The 19,393-nt window shown below is 40.9% G+C and overlaps 1 protein-coding gene across 1 annotated transcript in view; it reads right to left on the reverse strand.

Annotated features, from left to right (window-relative positions):
- The window catches only part of LOC104496707 (cohesin subunit SA-2-like), a 59,815-nt gene that overhangs the window by 15,693 nt on the left and 24,729 nt on the right, over positions 1–19,393 (reverse strand). Inside the window, exons 13-20 of the mRNA XM_010139869.1 lie at positions 10,406–10,513; positions 8,355–8,463; positions 7,362–7,479; positions 4,186–4,289; positions 3,660–3,752; positions 3,485–3,574; positions 2,292–2,495; positions 755–831 (exon numbers count right to left, since the gene is read on the reverse strand). Coding sequence (XP_010138171.1) covers positions 755–831; positions 2,292–2,495; positions 3,485–3,574; positions 3,660–3,752; positions 4,186–4,289; positions 7,362–7,479; positions 8,355–8,463; positions 10,406–10,513 — 903 coding nt within the window. The remainder of the gene's footprint in view (positions 1–754; positions 832–2,291; positions 2,496–3,484; positions 3,575–3,659; positions 3,753–4,185; positions 4,290–7,361; positions 7,480–8,354; positions 8,464–10,405; positions 10,514–19,393) is intronic.

A 19,393-nucleotide genomic window follows, 5' to 3' on the forward strand; every position in this document is an offset into this window, starting at 1 on the left:
CACCGCTTAACGCCATAGTTTTCCTACTGCTTCCCTGCCACAAAACTGCAGTGTAGAGAGGAAAAAGAAGTTTGAGCTCTGTACCTTTTCCTATACTCTATCCACACTCCTTAAGTGCCCAAAAAGGTCTAAAGAACAATCTCCCCGTCCTGCTTTAAAAGACTGTTTCTACAACTCTTTAAGTGTTTGCAACTCAACGTTAGGCTTCTCTCTGCAAAAACAAGAGAAGCCCTAGCACACAGGATAGGTAAAAGACTCATTGGGAAGCAGGCCCAATTCCCTCACCATCTACTATCTTGCATGATATTTTACTTGGCACCCTGGAGAACCAAGCTTTTGAGATACCCATCTTTTAACAAAAGAAGATCAAATAAAATAAAACCAACTAAGCAGATTACATCTGCTCGGAATAGAAGACTGCTTTCACTATACTCTCTTTAGACTGACCACAGTGTTGGCAGCAAGGCAGTGCAAATGCATCCAGCTAGGAAGGAGGCACCACAGTGAGGATCTGACATCCCAACTCTATAGCCCACACTTCTCAGCCATATTAGGGCTGATTCTCCAACCTCAGTAACAAGTCCAAGAGTACAGTTCTGTTAAGAAACTAAACATTGCAGCACCTCTCGCAGAGATCATTTTCATTCACTTCTGAAAAGTCTTATTAAACCAAACAAGAGCAATTCTCACTTTGCACTTGTTAGATCAACACCTAAGTATATGGGAAAACAAATTGTGTAAATAAACATCTCACTTATGAAAAGCTGCTACTCTTCTCAAAGCAGAGTGCATCCGGGAAATTTCTCCAGCATACGTACAAAATCCTTCTTCCTAAATTATGAAAGTTTGGGAAAGAGAAAGGAATTAGCCAACGTGGGGCAAGGCAACTGCCATGCTCTCCTCCCAGCTACAAGCTTGAATTCTACTCTCCTCCAGCCCTCCCCAGTCCCTTCACCTTTAACCACGTTATTCATGTCTTCCTCTGCAGTAAAAAGAAAAACAACACGGTGACTGCACAGCAATTTTGTATTAGGAAATGTCCCTGCCATTAATAAACCCACAGCAGCCTCCCTAGACTTCAGTATTGCTAACACAGTAAAACTAGCAATTGGGCTAACACACAAGTGCTAACCTCGGACTCACAGGCCATTCATAGTCCCTCACACAGTTGTTACGGATCTCTGGATAGCTAACTGTTCACATGGTGCTGACTCTCCTTGCTCCCAGCTGGCAGATCACATTCAAAGACAGCTAAAAATATATTAAATACTTTCCCATAGATGCAATTGCTGTAGTTTTTCCACAAGCATACTACGTGATTATGGGAGACAGTATATACAACAAGGAATTACAAGGGAGGGGTTCCAGGAGAAAAATCTCTTTATTTAGATATGGATCACGCTACGAAGGAGTTGAAGAATCCCTGGTCTAGCACTTATCTTGTTTCTCCTAAGTACACATTCTCCCACATTGACATAGATACCTATTTAAGACCAACGAAATAAATCCAATCTGAGGTTAGGGGATTTTTCGGCTTGATACATTTTACAATATCCCAGTATCCAATAAAAACCTGCCAGTGTTAACTCTCATACCATGGCATTACACCTGTTCATGACGGCGCAGTTGATCAGATCAGCTGCAGGCTTCTGTTGTTCAGTTCAGCCAACAAGCTATTCATATCACCACCAGCTGCTTCTGTTTTTTAGAACTAATGAAAAACTTTGAGGGAGACTCTGCAGTCCTCCTTCACGAGGACAATAATTTCAAAGACCCCAAAGCTATACAATCTGCATTACAGACTGCTGTTCTGGTCGATTTTTTTTCTTTATGCTATCTGTACAGCCAAAGTGCCAGCACAAAGGATGTCTTGTGTACAGTCAAATACAGTGACATACAGAACTACACCTTTTTGGGAACAGTCTCATCACCTATAGATCCACAGCACTAACTAGCTGATCTTGCACACAATATCTTTGGCACACAGTATCTCTGGCACACAAATAGAGCAACTGTGGAGCTGCAGAATATTCTGCAGACATAAAATGCCCTATTGCTGGTGTGGACTACCTCATGTATTAATTTTCCCACTTTAGTCCTGCCAAAATATATCTGCTTCATTAAAAATGTAAACAGTCCATATACTCAGAGGTGCAAACCCATTTTTGAAAGCTCTGCTCCCCTCAAACAGAAACAGCAGGCACAGAATAGTTCCATATCCCTCTTAATTTTTTTGTCTTCTTTTTTCACAGTGCAACAGTCTGTTTATCTCCACAATGAATCACACTCACGTTTTGCCAGAAGCCATCTAGTAGCTGGTTAAGCTGTTCCATCAACTCATCTATCAGTTGAGTTCGGGCACAATCCACCTGGCTATAGATGGCAGTTTCTTCACTGCAGAGGATACAGTAAGCCCTAGAGGAAGCCTCAAGGACAGACATGTCAGAGTGTTTGGCCACAATGTCGTTCACCTCTCTCAGCAAAGCATCTAAATGCTGCAGGTGATAAAAGGGGTATTAAAGGTAAATTGTACAAAAATTCACTTATGCTTTAGAGGCGTTTCACTAGGCCCATATAGCTCTATAGGTCATACAGCAACACGAAATAAGTGCCAGTCTAAGGAGCAGAGGAGCAGGATTAGAGGATACAACTTTTTACTGGGTTTATAGCTCTTTTTCATTACTATTGTCTCTGAAACTTCCTACAGAAGCTGCTTTAGGCTCTACTTTAGCAATACACATTTGGCACTACATAAAAATAACAACAGAGGTATGGAATAAAAAATGCCTTTCTGAAGGACAGGTGTGTCTCCAAACAATGGAAGTTGTCTCCCTCAGCAGCAGAGGATGGAAAATGTTTCAGATCGTGTCAGCCACTGAGGTCTTCACTCTTAGTGAGAGAAGGTAACTTCTGCCATTCTGCTGACTCTCTTCCAGTTAAATGATTTGCTGCTGAAATTAACCTGGGAGTGTTCGCCTAACATTACCTCCCTGTAAACATCCCTGCTTAAGAATACATCGAGCTATTTCAAGGATTTCATCTATCTGCTTCTGACCATCCCTCTCCCATCAGCAGATATACTATCCCCATTCTTATCTTTCAGTGACTACCATTCCCCACCAGCTGGGAGTCAGTCTTCAAGGAGAACGAAACCTATTCTGTAGTAAACTCCCAGGAGACATCAACTTGGACACATGGCATAACCCACCCTCTCTCCACCCAACAATGAAAAACCCAAGGCTGGGCCTGCCAGATGAAACCACAAATCATAATTCACCAGGGCCAGTCACAGCATATCAGAACTGACAAGCACTCAGGCTTTTCTTTGGCACCCCCAAATAAAAAAGTGACTTCCCTCAAGGTATGAGACCTTTTCTTTACATTTCAACAGTCTCCTACTTGATCCAAACCCCACTAAACTGTGTACATTGTCACACAAATTTAGTGCGTTCCACATGAACCGACTACCCCAATTCTTATTCACCTTCTCTAGGTGTCCCATACTGTAAGCATCTAAATCATAATACTGAGGAATCTGCAGAAGATTTCCCAATTTTTGTGCATCTGTTGAATACTGCAGAGAAAAAACAGGATATGAGTATACTGCGGGAATTTTAATGAAATATTTAACATGTATTCACAGAGCAGCTGTTAGTTACCTTTGCCAAGAGCTGAGGAAGCACCATAATAAAGTGTTCAGTAATTTTGGTACAATCTTCCAACTGTATTTTCTTCTCTTTTACTGACAGAACCTGCAGATAAAGCATTTTGTTTTAATTATAAAATCTCATAGATTTGAGTGGAACTTTACATGTAACCCAAGGTTACATGCCTTTGTCTAAAGCATATCAAGCTAAGATAAAAAACAATTTTCCAGGAGACAAATAGATGCTTTTTTTTGTTAACGTTAAATTACATGCAAACCGCTGAACAGCTACATCTTGTGGATAAAATGCTCACCATTTGCCAATAACATGCTTCAACTGGCTTTCCTCTAATGTTCACGTCCTTCGACATCCACTACTAATAAGATCTAGAGGTCAAAAGACACCGTGTCGTTTCACAAAAATAAGCCATTTTATTTCCTAAGATATACCCCCTACTAGGAACACACTGTCTGGCAAAGCACATAAGGCAAAGAGAACTGTGATTATAGGACAATAAAGAAGACTAATTTGCACTGACTTTTTTGGCTGCACCTCTGCCCACCGGAGGATGACCTTCAGCTGCTTCTCTAACCGTTGCGAGGATAATTTCAATAAGAACACTTTCATGGGCGTCACTCAGTGCTGTAAGTAAATCAGTCTCCTTTCAGCATCACACGAGAAAGAAATGAAGATGCAGCAACAGCTAATATAAAGCCTACTCATGTATCTGAGAAAGAAAGATGCAGTGTTGCCAAATAAACACCCAGAGAGTGTTCGATTTCATTTGAAAAAAGTTATTTTCTACATTTACTGAACACAGAAACAATTATTCTTCTCATGTACAAACTTTTTACGGCAGTTGGGCTCCCAAAACCACAGGCAGTTTTAATGAGGCCTTATTTGTTACTCCTACTGACTGTTCTTTCATTTAGGACAAACCTGCTTTTTTGAGTACCAAAATGCTTTAACTCACTGGGTCTAAGAACTTTGATTGCAATCACATAACCACCTCCAGTTCTATTACAACAGCTATTCATAAAATCATAAAATGCTTTAGGTTGGAAGGGCCCTTCAAAGTTCACTTAGTCCAACCTCCCTGCAGCGAGCAGGGACATCTTCCACTAGATCAGGTCGCCCAAAGCCCCATCCAGCCTGTCCTGGAATGTTCCCAGGGATGGGGCTTCTACCACTTCTCTGGGCAACTTGTGCCAGGGTTTCACCACCCTCACTGAAAACGTTTCTTCCTTTTATCTAGTGTAAATCTCCCCTCTTTTAGTTTAAAACCATCACCCCTTGTCCTGTTGCCACAGGCCCTGCTGAAAAGACTGACCCCATCTTTCTATATAGGCCTTTCCTTTAAGCACTGAAAGGCTGCAGTAAGGTCTCCCTGGAGCCTTCTCTTCTCCAGGCGGAACAAACCCAACTCTCTCAGCCTTTCTTCTTAGCAGAGGTGCTCCATCCCTCTGATCATTCTTGCGGTCCTCTTCTGAACCTGCACCAACAGGTTCATGTCTTTCTTGTGCTGCAGACCCCAGAGCTAAACACTGCACTCCAGGTGGGGCCTCACCAGAGGGGAGTGGAGGAGCAGAATCACTTCGCTTGACCTGATGACCATGCTGCTTTGACAAAGCCCAGGGTACGGTTGGCCTTCTGGCTGTTAGTGCCCACTGCCGGCTCATGTCCTGGTTTTCATTCACCAGTACCCCAAATAAGTCTCCTCAGGGCTGCTCTCAATCCCTTCATCCCCCAGCCTGTACTGATACTGGGGATTGCCCTGATCCATGTTCAGGACCTTGCGCTTGACCTTGTTGAATGTCATGAGGTTCACACAGACCCACTTCTCAAGCTTGTCCAGGACCCTCTGGATAGCATTCCATTCCAACTTGACTTGTTGTCATCTGCAAACTTGCTGAGGGTGCACTTGATCCCACTGTCTATGCCAGCAATGAAGATATGAAACAGCACTGGTGCCAGTACAGATCCCTCAGGGACATCTCCTGTCACTGATCTCCACCTGGACATCAAGCTGTTGACCACCATCTTCTGGATACAACCACCCAACCAATTCCTAATCCATGGAAAGGTCCACCTATCAAATCCCTACCTCTCCAAATTAGAGAGAAGGATGTTTTGGGGGCCTTTGTGTCAAAGGCCTTACTGAAGTCCAGAAAGATGACATCCATAGCTCTTTTCCTGTATGGTTGGTCAAGCAGAACTCCCCCTGGGTAAAGCCATGCTGGCTGTCTTGAATCATCTCCCACCATGTGACTTAGCATAGCTTCTAGGAGGATCTGTTCTATGATCTTCCCAGGCAGAGGTGAGGCTGACAGGTCAGTATTCCTGGGGTCCTCCTTTCTACCCTTTTCAAAAGTGGGTACAATGTTTCCTTTTTTCCAGTCACCAGGGACTTCACCTGACTGCCAGGAGTTTGAGTATCCTGGAGAGTGGCTTGGCAACCACATCAGCCAATTCCCTCAGGACTCTGAGACGCATCTCATCAGGTCCCATAGATCTATGTAGGTTGAAGATCCTCGTGATCCTCCTGATCTTCTCTTACAGTTGGGGAGACTTTGTCCCCCTGGTCCCCATCTTGCTGTCCATCCACTCAGGGGGTGTGAGGTTTCTGGTGAAGGCTGAGGTAAATTGATGTTGACTCCCTCAGCTTTCTCCTCATCTGTTGTCTCCAGTCTTCGATCTCTTACAGTGGAAGAGACTTTGTTCCCCTGATCCCCATCTTACAGTCCATCAACTCGGGAGGTGTGTGCAGAGAGGTTATCAGTGAAGACTGACACAAAAAAAAAAATCATTGAGTACCTCAGCCTTCTCCTTGTCTGTTGTTATCAGTTTGCCCATCTTACTCATCATTGGCAGTACTCTTTCTTTAACCTTCCTTTTCTGGTTGATGTACATGTAGAAACCCTTATTATTATTACTCTTTGTATCCCTTGCCAAGCTCAGCTCCAGCTGTGCCTTGGCCTTCCTGACCCCATCCCCACACAACTGGGCAGTGTCCCTACACTCTTCCCAGGATACCTGTCCCTGCTTCCACGGCCTGTGCAGTTCCTTCTTGCCCTTCTGTTTGACCAGCAGGTCTCCATTCAGCCATGCCTCCTCTTCCCTTCCTTGCCTGATTTCTTACACTTGGGGATCAACAGCTCTTGCGCTCTACGGAAAGTGTCCTTAAAGATCTACCAGCTCTGCTCCCTTGTCCCTGAGGGCCATTTCCCAGTGGAAATGTACCACTGACTAACTCCACGAAGAACTGGAAGTTTGCTTTCCTAAAATCCAGGGTCCTGACTTTATTTAAGTTCACTTTAAAATAGTTCTACATAAAACTAATCTTCTAGATGGTTCAATGTCAATGGGCATTAGCCCAACAATATGCACTTCAAGCAAATAATACTTTTAGATTTTTAAGTTTTGGACAAACAAACAAAAAAAAAGAATGCTAAGTAACATTATGGCTTAATTATGCAAGTATTCTTGCAAAGTTTCTAAACAAACATTACATAAATACAGAATAAAACAAATATGTTGACATCAGTATCAGAATGACAGAGCACTGAGTTGCATCTGTTTTGTGGCCCTTGGGGACCACAATTTGTGATCAAAGGGTACTGCAACATGGCATGATGCAAAACTAGCTGAAGGCAAGGTTCAAAAAACAGTATCAAGAGACTCATTCAGTCAAAACTAAACTCTTTGCTTACCCACCTTCTCCATCTTCTTCAGCATTTTTTAATAGAATAGTGGTCATGCACTCCCAGTCCTTCAGGAATTTGCCTGCCCAGTCCCACAAGCTGTCTACGAGGTATGCGACATGTTTGTGTAGCTAGGGATTAAAACCACAAGCTTATAGAAGCAAATACATCATTACAAGAAACACAGCTTCATATGTTCCTCTCCCTTTTTCCAATTACAAAACTTTGTCATTCACACATATATTCACACACAGTACTTCAACATATTTCGTTCAAGGTTAATGAACATTTGAACACCATGTCTTCAATCTGATACAAAGCAGGCAAGTGGGGGAAAAAAAGCGGGAAAAGCAGGGGAAAAAAGCTTTTCTTTTCTCTTTTTAGAACATCTTTTCTTTTCTTTCTAATTTAAGCAATCTTTTTAAAACTAGCTACTGTATTGCTTTTATACTGCTGATCATAACAACCAAAAGTCCAACCTCGGGACTAGAAACGAGTTAACATTTTAAGCAATGCCTGTGAAATTCTTTGCAGAATGATTCAAAACCACTGAGCCTGACAGAGTTTGGCCAAATACCGGTCTGCACCACTGCAACAGCCAAACAGTGACGTACAACACTTAAGCTGATGAAACTCTGGTAAAACTATGCAGTTCTTAGTCAACATAGAGCCATGGTACAACAACCCATATCTGCCTGCAGAAAGACACAGACACACACCAAAACACCCTTACTCAGTGGCATTAGTCTTTCAGGTTGTTTTCAGAAGCTGCTTCAGCACTGATTCTCTCCATTAGCATAGTTGTAAACTAGTTTTAATACAACAGAACAGAAATGTCTTTATTAAAAACTCTAAGATCTTAGAGAGCAAAACCACACCAAATAACGAACTTTTCAGAGCTCACCACCAGGAACAGTTTTCAAATGAAAGCAAATACTTGATTTAACACACAACACTGGATTTGCACGTTAAAAGTAGGGCATACTGCAGGGGCTGTTCTCCTCACCTCACTCGCCAGGAAAAAACGAATCAATCTTTTCAACTGGTCAGTACTTGTCCCAAACTTCCCTGCTCCTTTGGGCTGAACTTCTTCATCTCTCTCATGACTAAGCAGCCTGTCAACAGAAAAGGAAGTCAGTCCAGTTCTGCCACATTGTCCCAACACTCATTTGCCAATGTAACACTAATTCTGTCAAGACCCCAAGGACTGTATTTCTTCTAAATGTCTACTTATTTACTCCAAAGCACATTAGACTTTTTTTATCAGATGAAAGGAAAATATATTAGATTGTTTACCATTATGAGAGATCTGCTATTCCTGTGGATGCAGAGACTATTTCTGACCGTTTCACAGGTACCCTGCCAGCTTTCTGGACAACAGATACAGATTCCACAGCGCTGAACATATAATGAGGTAGGCATTTGCTCATGCTTTAAATTCAGTGTAGAGCAAGCCCCTTTTCAACCTTAACAACAGAGCAGAGATATTACTACCCAACCACTATTCACATCATGGTACATCTTGGAACTGAAGCTTCTTTAAGAAAGTAAGAGGCAATTTACTCAACTTCACAAATACAGTGGAGAAACAGCTCCTCCTCTTCTCTCTGAACTACGAAGCACAATATAACACCACAATCTCTATTTCCTTCTTTATCCAAAATGAGTGTGCTCTCAAAAAGTGCTAATCCCAAAATAAATGAAGGCCATTCCTGCAGATTCATGTAAGGCCCAAATGGCTTGGATTTGAGAGCAAGACCACAATATTCAATGTCAGTAAAAGCTTATACTTGCAGGAAGTGCTTCTGTGGTATAATTTATGACAGCTAAGTAACCTAAGTTAAAAATGCAGACATTGAGGAAATTTCATGCAGAAGGCAGGCGGGGTGGCAGGGGAAGAGGGAGTAAAAAAGGATTTATACTAAAACTTCAAGCAGGATGACCTGCTTGCAGGGAAAAAAGGGTGTTGCTAAAACATCTCTGTTACACTAGAATGAACATTTCTATACTGGCAGAAGTGCTGGAGAGAAGAACTGGGCAAACAAGAACAAGGACGAGGTTTATAGGATCAAAGTGTCCACGGGGAAGCTAGGTAGAAAAAGTAAAGCTATCAGTGCAATTGCTTCAATGGCAAAAAGCAGCAGTGCTCTGAGAGGAAAAACCTGATTTATGATAGGATAAAAGACTATGACTAGCAGATGTGATAGAAGACTCATCAAAACATAAATTTGTCTTCTTTTGTCTTTCTATTGGACTTGGCTCCACACACCCCAGAAAGTCAGCAGTTTGGCTAGATAGGAAGAGACAACTAGGAGATTCTGCCTGTGTGCAAAAACAAATCATTATTATTTCTCAGTTTTTCCCCACAAAAGTCTTGCCAAAATATTTTTATTTTCATTCCTCTTTGTAAGGCAAAATTATTTCTCTCAGCTGTAGAGACAGAATATTTATTTATTCTCTTTTCAGCACGCCAACTCCATTCACTTCATGCAACCATTGTTATAAGAAGCCCATTTCTAAGAGTTACTCCTGGGGAAGATAAACCCTGTACTTCATTAACCTGACAGAAAATCGGAAGGGCTTTTTAATCTGCTGCATCCATCATTATTCAAAGCCTTTACAATGTATAAGGCAACTTCCAAAGGGAGAACAGGAGGCCATTTTTGTGATTAATCACCAAAGCTATGGAAATCCAGTGGACGCCAGGTGATGAATTAGCTTGTAAGAAGCAAACAGGAAAAGAAAGTTGAAAGCAAGGAGGTATGCTCTCAACATAGCACAGCACCAGTGGATCAGTCAGTTGTTTCATGTTATCTGTGGAAGTCTTGCAACTTCTCTCAAGCCTACTGTGCCAGGGCTGTGCAGGGGAACAAATGATTACCCAAGACAGCATTTCTCTTCTGATTCAGCAGAAGAAAGCAAGACTACTATCCTCATGGTACACATTTCCAGCAGAAAAATGAATGCTTAACATCCCTTCTTAAATGAATCCACCTTCATTCTGAAACAAATGAGAATATGCAAGAAGTAGGCATGCAGGCAGGCAAGCAGAGATACCTTTTATAAAGGAATTCCCCAGCTGCTACTGCAAGTGGACGGTGTGTGGTATAAACAAACTGGTATAACGTTTCACAGTCTTCAGTTGATAAAACATCCTCACAGTTCCTAGGCAAAAATAACAACGGAAGTTATAGCTCAGGTTTATCTGTAAAGAATATCATGAATGCTATGTCCAGCTTTTACTAGACCTGATTCTCCATAGCTGTGCATCTTGTTTACACAGCTGAATTTTTGTAGGGCGTATCTAAAAATACTATGAAACAAAATTGGCAGCATTCTTTTACATGCTGTGTAGAGAAACAGAGATCTACGCAAGCCATGATGAATCAGGCCCACTGCATAGACATGAACATTAATTTAAAGTATAATTAAGGTTGATTACTGATCACGGTAAAAAAAGTAATAGTAATAAAACAGGAAAATTATGCCTCTACTTTATGCTTAGATGTTCACTATAGAAGATAATAAACAAGAAGCCGCCTTCATTTTGCAGTACCAATTATTTTTAAATTATTTATTGCAGTATTTTAAAATCTATATTCTATTACACTGGTCTTACACAGTCACATGTAAAAAGAAATCAAAAACCATTCTTGATGGCATGCTTATGACTGTGAATTTTCTGCACAAATGCACTCAAGAGTCACAGGGGTTTTTTTTCACTCAGCTACACATCTTGAGAACACCAGCTAGTAAACCTAGAACACTCTGAGAGATAGAAACGGTATTAATATCCACCTTTTACAAAAAGGAAACTGAAGAATTATGGTTGAATAACCCACCGAAGAGATACCAGTGGAGGGAAGACCACAGCAAGGAATACAGTTTCAAACTGACTACTTCTTACTGCCACAGCAGTGCCATTGGACCAAGCTACTTCACAGAATGACAGAGCAACATACAAGACCCTTACGCCAGGTAAGGTGAAAGGGTTTCTATTTGTTACTGCACTCAATCCTCGGTTTAAAGCCATCCACAGCTGTGGCCCAATACCTCCTCTAAGGTATATACTGAGGATTCATGCTCTTCATTTGCCAGGAGTGATGTCTTACAAAAATGAGCAGCCCTTCCTGCGCTTGTCCATTTGTCTCCAAACCCATCGTAACCTTTAGCATCCTCACAAGTCACAAAGCCCCAAAACATCCTTCAACCTGACTGAAAAAAGGTGAGCTCACATTAGGTGAGAGTATCACTGGAGTATCCATTGTAAATAATTTTTAGCACTGTCTGGGACATAAAATCAGAAGAAGGAAAGAAAAAAAAGGACAAAAAAATGCCAGCACTCATTTCCCAAAGCCAATAGCCTCTCATTTATAGAGGCTGATACCCCATGACTTTTAGCTTTCCAGTGTATTAACTCATGCATCACTTGATTTTTTTCACATTTTTTCCACAGTTGCTTACATTGGTCACTGGAACAGTAAAAAGGTCTTTAAATGGAAGCGTGGTGGTACGTCTCCAAAAGTGACGGGTCAATCTCAGTGGATAATGCTTGCCCTCAACCAAAAATAAAAGCTGCCTTACACACTTCAGGCACATTTTGGTGGCCTCTTTAAACACGCAACTCCCTTGAACATATCTCTGCAGTAATAGGACATACAGAAAATGCTCTGAGTACATATATTGTGAAATCGGCATGAAGACAAATATTTATGTGGCTCTTATTCAGCCACCTACAGAAATGGAGAAATAGAGTAAAAATGTTTACTGAGCTGAAACAGTAAGAAACTGAAAGATGTAACATGGTGCATTAAAGTATATTAATAAGCATTGGTGTGTCCTGTGAAGCCATGAATAAAATATCAAAATTATTAAATTTCTGTAAGTTTAACAAGTGAGAGTAAAACACAGACTGAAAACAAATTGCACTTAAGTGCAGTTAAGGAGTAAAAATACATGATATAGCAAGTCTTTATATTAAAAGGTTATGGGGAATTCACGGAAATAAACTAGCAGTCTGACAAGGTTTCTTTCCTGTTTTTTAATGTCAATCTATTATTTAGTTCTTTTAAAGCACTAGTTTCTATGAAGCTGCCCTTGTCATTTTCTCTATATATATTTTTAAAAAACTGTGGACAGCTTGAAAACGAAGAAATTTCTATACAAACATAGCATGATTTAGAGTGGGTCAACACAGAATCACAGAATGGCTGAGGATGGACATCACCTCTGGAGATCACCTAGTCCAACCCGCAGCTCAGAGGAGGATCAGCTAAAGCAGGTTACTGAGGGTTGTGTTCAATCTACTTTTGAATATCTACAGAGACTCCACAACTTCTCTGGCAACCTGTTCCAGTACTGAACCACCCACATGGTATAAAACTTTTTTCTTTATGCTTAAATGGAATTTCCTGTATGAACAGTCAAATGTACACATTTTTTTATATTTGAATTTATTTTTATATATCAGTTTTTCTCTTCTCAGAACATCCATGGAAATAGTTAATCCTGGTGGACACCAAGTCGAACACGAGCCAGCAATGTGCCCTTGCTGCAAAGAACACAAATGCTATCCTGGGCTGCATTAGGAGTGTTGCCAGCAGGTCAAGGGAAGTGATCCTTCCCCTCTGCTCCACACAGGTGAGGCCACATCTGGAGTGTGGGGTTACCAGTATGAGCAAGACACAGGCATACCTGCAAGAGTCCACTGAAGGGCCACAAAGATGATCACGGGACTGAAGCATCTGTCCTATGAGGAAAGGCTGAGAGACCTGGGACTGTTCACCCTGGAGAAGGCTCAGAGGAAAGCCTATCAGTGTATGTAAATACCTGAAGGGACGGTGCAAAGAAGATGGAGCCAGGCTCTGCTCAGTGACAGGACGAGGCATGTTTTTACTGTCAGTGTTTTAAGGGTGACAGAGCACTGTCACAGGCTGCCCGGAGAGGTTGTAGAGTCTTCATCCCCGGAGATATTTAAAACCTGCCTGGATGTAGTCCTGGGCAACCAACTCTAGGCAGCCTTGCTTCAGCAGGTGGTTGGACCAGATGACCTGGAGTTCCCTTCTAACCTCAGCCATTCTGTGATTCTGAAATCCCAGCCCCCTCATTTTTAACTATGTTTTCAAAGAGGCTAGGAATTTGCTCCAGTTACAGTAATCTACAGCAGTGTTATTTCCTCCCTCCTCAAAACAGCAGCACGTCAGATGCAATGGCTCCAGCCATGTTTGAAGCACTCTCTAACAGCACAGAAGCAAAGGAGGGGAAAACAACCCATTTTCTTTGCAGCACAGGCTGACAGACACTCATGACAGCACCTGAGCACCTGATTTTTTTTTTTCTGGAATGGGAGGGGATACCCGCATGCACTAACTACTACTACTTTTCATGTACTGCTCAACCACTACTCTGTGATACAATGAGTTTTATACTCGTAACTCCCACTCAAATGAGTGCTTAGTGGTTTTACTTGCCTCTGGAAGCAGCAGCACCTGACTACACCTGCTACCACTAATACTACCACAGTAAACAGGTGCCTTTCTTTTTTACATACATAAGCCAATTACCAAACATTCAAAGAATACTTCAAATACAGCAATAATACTGCTGCAAATTTGCATCCCTCAGAACGCCAAGCAACAGATGAAGGTTAAGCCAGAAGTGCCTGCCAGTGTTTATGTGCCTAAAAATAGACAGGCATAGCTTTCCACATACCAATGTCATGACAGTCCATTTTCTCTGCACTTCAGTGTGAACATGTCACAAAGTGGGGATATTCCAGAGCAAGATCACAGACCTATTTTATTCTGCATATGGCACCAGCTGAAAGATTCCATATCTTGCTTTTTGTTCCATTTTACTATATGCAAGAGACATGACTGCTGCAGTCAACTCTCTTGGTCTGTGCTATTGCTTATACCAAGGATAACTATCAAAGTCACAACAGTAAAATAAAGACACACCTGATGGCACTTTCCCAAGTTTTGACACCTTCTTTTTGTTTTTAAGGGCTGTGCAGGGAAAGATCTGGCACAGTTGTAGGGACACTGGCAATCAAAGATACAGCACCTTAATAAAAAAAAAAAAAAAAAGAGCTACTCCCGCATTTAAAATTAATTCAGACATCCAAATCTCCAAATACACTGTACAAACATTATTTGTGCATTGAGCACTATCAACCAAGAAATGTGTTGAAAGTATTCTGATGTCTGAGATAAAAATTTTAAGTAGAAAAATCAGCTAATGGGTTATTCTATCTCCCTCTTCACCCTGCTGTCATCGCAGGTATTTCAAGTCAATACTTTGGTGATCGGAGAAATGGTAACATGGTTGCCTCTACGATACAACAAGTGTCCCTTCCCATCCATTTTACATAGGTTAGCATGTTGCAATACACCGTGATTCTATGATTATGCTTCCTTCCTCATGCAAGAAGATGAACATTAGACAGATGCTCTTTGGTATGCTGTTTTGGTTAAGAAATGTAACCCTAGGAGACGTGCAGTTCTTGTTAATTCTTCAGACAGGAAAGATAGTATTTCAGAATAGATGTCAAGGTTCTTGAATAGAGGTGCATGATGGTAGAAAATTTCTGAAGGTAATTTCCAAGGAAACATTAATCTGAGAGGATAGAAAAGAGGAGGAGACATGGAGAAAGCACATGCCTTTCTTCCATTTTGGTCTTTCACTTTTGTTTTGTTTGGAATCGGCTTGACAAAGCACCACCATAACTCTACCTGAACAGGGGTGTGGTGGACCTGAAGGAAGCACAGACAAGCTGTGAGGAGCTCCATGCCATGTTCTTTTGATAGTACATACACTGCTACAAGCAAGTTACTGATGCATGAAATCTGAACTGTGCACTGTAATTTCCTTCATATGCTTCTTCAATCAACTTCAAGATAACTTTATTTTTCCTAAAAGCCACTAAAGAAGACAAAGGTGGATATTTTCCTTATTTGTATGCAAAGCGTGTCTCACTTCAGCTTATTTTTTTACAGTCGCATGAAAACACTTTTTATAATAGTGTTTAAGCCTTGAATAAACTGAACTGTTTTTCTCCACAGTGGGTTGTCTGAATAACCCTGCGAGGTACAAGTGCATTTGGCTAACAAATGTCAATTTCTCCTCCAAAATCCATGGCTTAACTATGAAATAGTACTACAGAATCACAGAGCACAACTTCTGCTGACTCTGAATTACTTGTCATGGGGCATCTACATCTACCACTAGAACCAGTAACATATATTATATTATACTATACATTATTTTCCATAGCATCCTCTGCCAAATCAAATTTTCAAGTCTCTCCAACAGTGTAGCCCAACTCTGTCCAAACTAAAACATTCTTCCCAGTCTAGTTGAGAATTCTAAAGGAGACTAAGATTTTTAAGCTCAACAGTGACATATCCCTACTTGATGTGGGCCCCCTGTGCAAAGCAGGACACTGGGAACTTAGAAGCCTCAGTTTCTTGACTTTTACATTGGATTAACTCTTCTGACCATTGTCAAAGCACTGTGGCAAGAATTAATGTATTAATGAGTTTCATTAAACAGTTTTTAAACTACTTATGTGAAGTCCTGAATGAGTGCAACATACTCACAGTTCTCACTAAGGCAGATCTTCCAGATTTCAGACTTGAGAGTTCTGCATTTAAAACGCAGGTTAACTTCTAGTTACATTTAGCTAATGTAATACAAAGTAATTTTCCCCTTTTGCTATTTACACATTCAAGCTATTTGTAGACTTGTGCCCTTGCCTGCACCACTTGTAACCTCTCCTCATTCACCTACTACAGTTACCTAATTACTTTTGCTCCTTTTTTCCAAAATCCCTCTACTCTTTTAGGCAGCTAAGCACACAGAGTTGTCTAGGAGTAGGCACACTAAATTAATTTACCTCCTAAAGGGCAATGTTTTCAGCAAGATTCCTTGGTCTCTCGTTGTCACTCATGTTTTCTCCCTCTTTATTTCCTTCCTAATTTTATTCCCTCTCAGATCCTTTGCAACATTAATGCTAACAATTATGCATAATTCAGTAGCATTAATAATTTCTATTATGCTAAACCTCATACGCTCATTTCAGTTTCGGGATCACATCGTGCTGTGTAAAAATAGAAATCTGCTAGTCCAAAGACCTTGGCATTCAACTCAGACACCATGTTACAAACAAGAAGAAAAAAAAACAAAATCTCAGCTCACAGAGACAGACAAGATGAAAATACGAATACAGATTTGGAAAAAAACAGGTATATGCATAGCAAGAGGATTTTGAATCAGCACTAGATTTTTTTCTTAAATAATGCAACACACTTAAGCGAATTGAAAAGATGAGTGTTTTCACCGCCTCTCTAGCTAGCTAGTTTTACAGGCCAGTAGTACACAGAGTAGTCAATGTATATTCTACAGGACTGGAATGCAGTGATGGTTAAGAGATGGTCAAAGCTGTTACTAACATATATGGAGCACAGCTCCACCAGAACAATAAGATATTACAAAAATAATTAATTGGCCACGAGATCTTGCTATTATACTCACCCAAAAGACAATAATGGAAGCCAGAAAAAGAGAGTTACTTGACATAGTAAATTTTCCCCAAGAAGGTCACTGACAAAAGATTTATTCCAAGATTAGAGATATGTGCTAAAGGTCAGTAGCTGACCAGTTAAGATTATATTATTTGTTAAAAATAATCCATGATTCCAACCCAAATATAGGGAGTTCATGAGATAGAGGTTCCTGACAGTAGCTTTAAAAAAAGAAACTTGATCTGAAAGTCTTTCATGTCTCAATAAAAATGCAAACTAGGCAACTAGAATTGAGTTGACAAATTTGCAGATGACAAAAATGAGCCACAGAGAAGCCCATACAGCATGGCAAAAGTGGCAAAAAAAATTGATTACATCAATGCATACAAGTAGAAGTGCCATTTATACAAGCTGTCATTAATTAGTCTTTAAAGGCAGGAAAGTTGCAGTCCTCAATCCCATTTCATGCTTTACTGCACGTATGAAGCAGCATTAGTGCTCAATATCCAGATACTGGTTTTGAGCTATGAGATGCACCTGAGACACAAGAGCCATGAAATGTCGTTGCTTCTTGAAATGCCAGCAATGAGCCCTTTCCGACTCTACTGTAGGTACCAAGGCTTAAGCTTTCTCCTGCTAGAAAAGCATCTTGATGCAGACCCTTATTAAGAAGTCTGTACATGTGACTGTCTATATTGTCTGCATTCTATTCACATAGGTTTTATAGACTGGTCGCTACTAGTCTTATCAAAGAGAGGAGCTGTCACTGAATTTGCTTATTGAGTCCCCATTTCCCACTTTCATCACTCCAATAACTAAGCCAAATCTGCGGGTCTCAGAGCAACTATGGGGGGAGGAGGGCAGAAAGAATGGCTGCGCAACAGATGTGCAAAAAGAAAGAGAAGCATGTATTTGCTAGGCCTTCACACAGCCTAATTAAAAATAATTTCAAAATGTATTCATTTTACCTATGAAAACTACATTTTATGACGGAAGAATGTCATTCAGAAAACTTTAGAAGACATTTATTCACATTGGAAGTCATATTTTTAAAAAGTTAGGAAAAAACTGCTTCAGGGAAAAAGAAACATTGATCAAACTTTCATAGCTGCAGCTTACATTAATGAGAACATGATTCCTTATAATGAAGCCAGAGATGATAAACAGCTGCAGTGCCAAAATACCACTTCTTCGTTCAGATACGGAACAAGGGCAGCCGTAACTAGTGTATAGCATCTTTGTATTTCAACAATGACGCGCTGCTTCTCCTGGCACCGGGACACGTTATACACATAGACACAACACTGTGCTTTGTTCCAATGGTTCTCCATGGTGCGTAGCCAAGGGATGTAGAAATGCACAGTGTAAACACAGAAACAATACAACCCCGGCTGTATTGTACAACTCCTGCTGAGGCCCAAACACTGGTACTCCCTTCAGAAAAGCATACTGTGTTCACAGCATCATATGCTGTTCCGATGGGTATGCTGACGTAGGCCTAGAGAAATGACACTCAAATCAATGGAGTGTGAAGTGAGATAGGAGACCAAACTATAAAGCAGCACTTCAACACACAAACAAAATTGAAATTTAATGTAAATACCTACAACACCATATTACCTGGTCCATTAAGGTCTACACCCACCTAGATATGACCAATTCTTCTGGCTTAAATGGAAAAGCAAATCCCACAAGGCTATTGGATGATGCACCATTGTGCTCATGGAAGTAAGGATCTGCATCAGCAGAAGTCAACTTATACTCTGAGACAGAAAAGACACTGAGTCCTAACATCTCAACTGTATTAACAATAACATGCAGTGGGTTTTTTATTCTCATTTTGCACTGAAAAAGAGGGACAGAGAATTTATTCTTGACATGTTTTGCAAATAAAGCCATTTCTAAAACACGCTGCTCAGAGATGTATCACAATAGCTTTCATATACTTCTGTAATATTAGTCTAGTTTTTTCCCCACACTTCCAGCTTGCCATTATCCTACTAAATCTATGGCTGGGGGGTAATTTCCCAATAAAACAACTCTCTGTTACTTTTCCACTTAAGCAAAGCCAAGATATCATACACTTGCTCATCTCCTGTCAGTCAGTCTGCTGTAGGCTCAATAGCTCCCAGGTTCTCTGTCACGGAGCCAAGAATCTGAAAGTCCAATTCTAGCAAAAGCATCAAAGCTTAAGGCTTCCTGCATCAGGTGGGCAGACAGGGAAGATGGCAGAGTTCCCTGAGCAGCAGGTGAAGGCCTGGCAATGCTGGGATAGAAGATGAGGTGGGGACCCCATCTTTGGTGGGTACTTCTCCTGAGAGAAGCTGATGATCTATTTGAGAAAAGCCAAAATGAAAATGTGTAATTTCCTTTCAGAGGGAAATATAAAGACAGAAAAATGTAGTTTTCAAACTGCATCTCAGCACAAGGTTTTTCTTAACATTGGTATCTCCCACAGAAAGAAAATGCCATGTCTTGAGCAGCTTTAACTGTAATTCACATCCTGCCAGGAGCAACTCTT

The sequence above is a fragment of the Buceros rhinoceros genome, unplaced genomic scaffold (genome assembly GCF_000710305.1).
Source record: "Buceros rhinoceros silvestris isolate BGI_N320 unplaced genomic scaffold, ASM71030v1 scaffold580, whole genome shotgun sequence".
Taxonomy (NCBI): Eukaryota; Metazoa; Chordata; class Aves; order Bucerotiformes; family Bucerotidae; genus Buceros; species Buceros rhinoceros.